Raw genomic sequence first — 6,000 nt, forward strand, 5'->3', positions numbered from 1 at the left:
CATCAATTCCTGTTTGGTTTGTTTGAAACAAATAGAATGCACCATACATCTTCCCCGGGTTAAGAAAAAGGGAGCAAGTTTAAATTCTTCTTGTTTCATGGGCTGGAGGATATTACTCATTTCAGATCTTCCCTTAGCAAGAAGGAAGCAGCTAATGGCAACAAAGCCCCCAAATCAACTCCCTTCACCCATCCCATCAGTCACTCAGCATGGAAATCCTCCAAAGGAAAAAATGCGTTTTTATTGAGTGTTTTCTTTCCAGAGCTCCTTTAGGGGAGGGTGTACCTATTTTTTCTTCTAGTTTTCATGGAGAACGTGCTATATTTTCATGGCTCTGTGCTTTGTTCCTAACATATCTTGCTTATTCTGCCACCAAGCAGAAATGTCTACATTCCTGTTAAAGAAGTGCCCACAGTGGCAGACCTGCCCAACAAAGTTTCCAGGGCTTAGACCCTTACCTGTGAGCCACAGACCACCTCACTTACTTATCTAGCATCATGACTGACCCAGGCTCTTGGCTGTACTCTCTTTTCCAGTCTGGAATCCATAATCCTTAAGCTATCCAAGGGTCTGAGGTTCAGGAATGCTAAGTATGGGAGCTGGCCAATGCTTGGGTTTAGTCTTTCTGAATGAACATTCTAAACATGACCTCAGCCTTCCTACTCACACCTGTTTCCAGCATCTGGCTTTGATCTCTGACCCAGCCTAGCAGGTGCAGGGTAGACACACAGTGATTGCCTATTCAGCAGTCTCAAGTCTAGCTTTACCCCTCTTATCCACATTCCTTTAAGACAAATGTATTTCATTATAGACAAGCAAGGGTTCTTCTGAATTGGCCTAGAAAGACTGTCATTTAACATGCAGTGGATCTGGTTACCAAAAGCTTGCATTTGTGATTGACATTCACAGCAGCAGAGAGGAGATGAAGACCCAAGTGTGGGGACCTGCACACAAATTTCCTCACTGCATAAATGGCCTGGCAGAGTGGCTAATGTGTCCACAACAGTCATCCCTCAGGATAAGACATGGACATTTCTAGGCAAAAGGTTATCTTGCAGGAATGCACATCAAGCTGTTATCATCCAGTAATATATTACTTGTAATTCAGTTTATCAGATCAGTGACTATCACTTGGATAAGGCTAAGGGAAGGGGATGCAAGACAGATAAGTTTTAAGGGATCAAGATCATGAGTGATGTAGAGGATGACCATTTTCAAAAGGGCTGAGGCTGGCACCTCTTGGAGCCCTAGGAAGCTTATTGGCAGCCTGTGGGAACTGGTTACTGATCAAAACAACCTGGCAGAGCTCACTCTTACTTTTGGTTAGCTAAAATAATAATAATTATTATAATTAGTAGTTATATCCTAAATGTGGCTACCCAGACTTGTCGCAGAATGAATATCAGGAAAGCATCTGTTCAGTTCTGTTCAGTCAGTGTATCATGTGCTGTGAGCTCCATTTAGGTAAAAGGAGATGCTGGTGTCACATCAAGCCAAAGCAAGGGCATATTCACCAGTCTGTACCCAGTTATATCCCCTATGCTAAGTGCCCAGAGATACATCTGGCCTCAGCTGAACACTGAAGGCAGTTTCACACTTTGATTTTCAGGAATTGTGCCACAAGAAGCATGTTGGCTTTTTAAAAACTTCATCACATTTAGCATAAAAATCAAGCTAAATATTCCACTGAGCATTCTACTCCCTTTTCTTTGACACCTTCCTACTAAAAGCAAGCCTTCTGTTAAGAGCAACAAGCTGGTGTGCCCTTGGAGACTAAGATGGTAACATCAGTGAAGAAGCAGGTCAAGTAAAAGAAAACGTTGATAGAAGCATAAATACAAAATATAGTTTGCTTTCCTCTTAACTCTGCTCTGAGCATAGTGACTGTACAAACACAATGATAAATGACCATTGAAACCAGCCTTACATTAGAGAGGCAAAAGGCAGTGGTGAGTCCTGAGCAAAGCAGGAGAGAGAGAGAGCACACACAGTGCCAAGTGGCAGTGCTGCTTTGAGCTCCATGCAGGTTCTTTCTCAGCTGCTACATTTCCACTTTGTCAAGAGAACCTAAAAATCCAGATTTTAATGTGAAGTCTCCTGATTTTTAAAAAAATCAATTTTAGTAAAAAAAACATAAAAATTGCCTTCATAATAATTTCTAAACTACAGTTCAATGGTGTTGAGTATATTCACATGGTTGTACAACAAATGTCCAGAACTTTTTCATGCTGCAAAACTGAAACTCTACCTATTAAACAACTCTCCATCGCCCCCTACCCCCAGCCACTGACAACCAAGTTCTGCTTTGTTTCTGTTTTTTGACTCCTTTAGATACCTCATATCAATGGAATCATACAATATTTGTCTTTTTCTGATGGACTTATTTCACTTAGCATAATGTCCTCAAGGTTATCCATATTGTAGTATGTATCAGAATTCTCTTTGTTTTCAAGGCTGAATAATATTCTATTATATGTATATGACTCATTTTGTTTATCTGTTTGCCCAGTGATGGACACTTGAGTTGCTTCCACCCCTCCACCTCTTAACTACTGTGAATAGGGCTGCTATGAACACGGGTGTGCAAATATCTATATGAGCCCCCTGCTTTTATCTCTTTTGAGTATATACCCAAAAATGGAATTGCTGGATAACATGGTAATTCTGTTTAATTTTTGAGGAACCACCATACTACTTTCCACAGAAGCTATAGCATTTTCCATTCCCACCAACAGCAAAAGAGTTTTTCTCCATGTCCTTTCCCTTGATTTTAAAATGTTTTTCACCTAAAGAGATTATGGATAATGTCTGCTCTTGGCCCCCTTTCTTTTCTGAAAGATAGACTATCTGAAAGATAAGGTCCATATTGTTTGGAGGAAAATCTAATAACTGAGGATCTGACAGTGTGAAATAGCAAACCCAAATTGTTTAATACCAAATTTTGAACTCTGTAGGGCAATAACAGCTAAAACATTTGAAATGGAAGATAGATTTTAAGCTGAGTACAGAAAAGGACAAAAATATATTGAAATTCCAAAAGCAGTCCTAAATGGTTTGTTAGCAACCAATGGTCTAACCCTCTGTGGAAAATACTTTACTTAACTAGTGCCACCCTTTAAATATCTTAGAACAGCTGTATAGAAGTTTTGCTAGATTAGAAATTGCCTTCAAGGAAAAGAAGCTACAAAATGGACCTGATGGTCTGTTCCTCTAGGCAGAATTCACTATTCACTCATATAGAATGGTTAGAAAAAAGTACTTTATACGTCAATGATATGCCCACATTACTTGTTTTTGGTTTTTGGTTTTGGATTTGAGAGAGTAAGGTAACTACAGTGGGGAGGAGAAGAATTTGATGTGCATAAATAGGCACAGGATTCTGTCAAGATGATGTTCATTCTACCTCAACTTTAAGGACATTGAAGTAGCCAACCCATAACAACAGAATCCAATAGCAGCCTTTTTTTAAAAGTCCAATTGTACTTGATGTCAACTATTCCTTCATAGAAAAAATGTATATTTCAGTTTTATTATACTCTGGCTAATTGATTTTATCATATTATAGAGCAACATGGCTATGGGAGAGATAATCCCAAAGCCATAAGGACTCAGGATAATTTTACTGAACTTGAAACATTACCCCAAAACATATGTTTAGGGTAAAATCAGATAAAGTGCAGGACAAGCACTCATTTTTCACTGTAAAATATTTTGAGCAGCAACAAAACTACATACTTATCAACGTTCTGCTTTGCCTGCGCCAGATATTGTCCATTCATGTAGCAGCTTCATAAAATCACCTGGGGCGTCTATGTTGAATGCATGTGCCTCCCTCATTGGTTTGAAATTATGAATTCTAATCCAGTGGGATAATCTAAGTCATCAGAATATGTTAGTTTGTCATTGGTAGTTCTCTTAGGAAGACCTGTGTTTGTTGTGGTTGCTTTAAATATAAGGAGTCTGAGTTTATAAATCAACTGCATCTCAACAATATTCTTTATAACTGTCCCTCATTTCACCAAGTTACAGTTGAAACTCAAAATGACATAAATACAGGGTGTGGCAAAAGTAGGTTTATGGTTGTGAGTACATAAAACACAGTTTATTCTTGTATTATTATGTATTAATTATTGTATTATCTTCCATATGAAAAGTAAATCTACTTTTGCCCCACCCTGTAAATTTCATTTGTGCAATTAGATTGATCAATTACTTCAAAATTACAACTTGTATCTGTTCAGTATCTATAAAAGACAAATATCTTTTATAGAGGTATTTAGACAAAAGATAGATACCTCTCCAGAAACATTAATATTATTAAATTTTATGGCATAAAGAAAATAAGTCTTTTCATTCATGATTTGCTTAAAACTAAGCCTGTATTTTTGCAAAAATTATACTGTATATTCACATCCTAGTAGAAATTCTTACTTTAGCAGTGGAGATATTATAATTATAATAATGTCCTGTGATATCATATGATGTAGCAATGTCATTTAAAATAGGATTTTATTTATTCTGCAGACTTTCCTAAATCCAAATTCCTGTTAGTTCCAAGGCAACTTTTATTTTAGTAAATAATGTATAAGTGACCTTTTAAAAAATGTAGACTAGCCTGGACTCTTTCCTAAGAACTTCCCACTGCATGCATTACTGTTGCCCCTTTTTGGATCATGAGTGTGAATTACGTTCATGGCTCTTGACCATGGCCAAGATAACCTGAGCTTGCTTTCCATTCCTAATAATAATTATGTTCTGTATAATTATTATGATGATGATCCTTTCTTCTCAGTAGAAAAGTGGCTGGACCAGCCCCAAAAGGACTAGCCTCTTATTCCTCTGACTCAGACTTTCTTCTGTTGCAGATTGGATTTGAGGACCCTCCCCTCCAGGCACAGGCTGCAGTTTCAGGGAGTGGGAATGGAGCTGATTCTGAGCCAGCTCGCCATGTCTTCTCCTTTTCCTGGTTGAATTCCCTGAAAGAATGATGTTCATTCCAACTGCTGCCCCTCTGTCTGCCTGGCTGAGATGCACACAGGCAGGAGGGAAACTGGATGAAATTAATATGATGCAGATGATGAAAGGGACCTCTGAACAAGATTTCTTTTAAAAAGATCTTTAATTCCAGATGACTTCTCTAATACACTAACCGAAAACAGTTGCAGAAAGCATTGGAAAAAAGAAACTTGATCTTATATAAATCTTTTATTGTGTGGGAAATATTACAAAGGATGTGTAAGTGTGGTATGTGTGAGTGTGTGTCAGTAACAAGTGGCAAGTGTTGAAAAAAGGGCACTACACTCTCATCTCAGATAGGTACTGGCTTTTGTTATTGTACCATAGTAGCTCTTATTCTCTTTCCTTTTTAACAATGCAGGTGGTCAGTGAAATTCAGTATTAATTCAGAAGTGACTGATTTATCAATATGTGGACAAAAGGTAAATCATTGACCAAAGGTATGAAATGTTTCACAAAGGTTTTCTCTTTCCCCTTATATATATTGCTGGATGTATATCTAGAAATGTTCTTTGACTCTGAAGACACTTTCATAGTCCAGAAGGCTGAAGGCCTAGGATATTTCTTGTGACATTTTTCTAATCTTAGTTTTAGACATGCAGATATCAGTCACTTTAATTGAAAAAAAACTTTTCAACAGGAACCGTCTACTTTCTCATGTATCCACTGAGACACAACTGCATGTATTTAAATATATATACATACAATATAATATATATGTATATATATTTAAATGATGTTTTATTTGTCTCACTATAATGCCTCCTTCAGAATATAAGTATAACTTTACTCTGTATGAACTCTTAAATAAATGCTGTTTTTAACAACTTAGTCTTATAATGATTTATTCAGTGTTTCATATTATCTTATTAATCCATTAGTCAAGAGTATTTAAAAGGTCTGAATGGAAAAAGCACCTTCTATACATCCAAATTAATTTTGAAGTATTACACATTCATGAATTTTTAGTTATAACTAAACTAC

General features: G+C 37.0%; 1 protein-coding gene across 5 annotated transcripts in view; it reads left to right on the plus strand.

Annotated features, from left to right (window-relative positions):
- TRIM55 (tripartite motif containing 55) overlaps positions 1 to 5,320 on the plus strand; it is a 38,432-nt gene extending 33,112 nt beyond the window's left edge. For all 5 annotated transcript variants that reach the window (XM_045861417.1, XM_045861416.1, XM_045861418.1 and 2 more), the window contains one exon: positions 4,866 to 5,320. In XM_045861417.1, the coding sequence (XP_045717373.1) occupies positions 4,866 to 4,876 (11 nt within the window). In that variant the 3' untranslated portion in view covers positions 4,877 to 5,320. The remainder of the gene's footprint in view (positions 1 to 4,865) is intronic.
- Positions 5,321 to 6,000: the final 680 nt, after the last annotated feature.

Source organism: Phyllostomus hastatus, unplaced genomic scaffold (genome assembly GCF_019186645.2).
Source record: "Phyllostomus hastatus isolate PE091 unplaced genomic scaffold, TTU_PhHast_1.1 phas_scaffold_21, whole genome shotgun sequence".
In the NCBI taxonomy this organism is placed as follows: domain Eukaryota; kingdom Metazoa; phylum Chordata; class Mammalia; order Chiroptera; family Phyllostomidae; genus Phyllostomus; species Phyllostomus hastatus.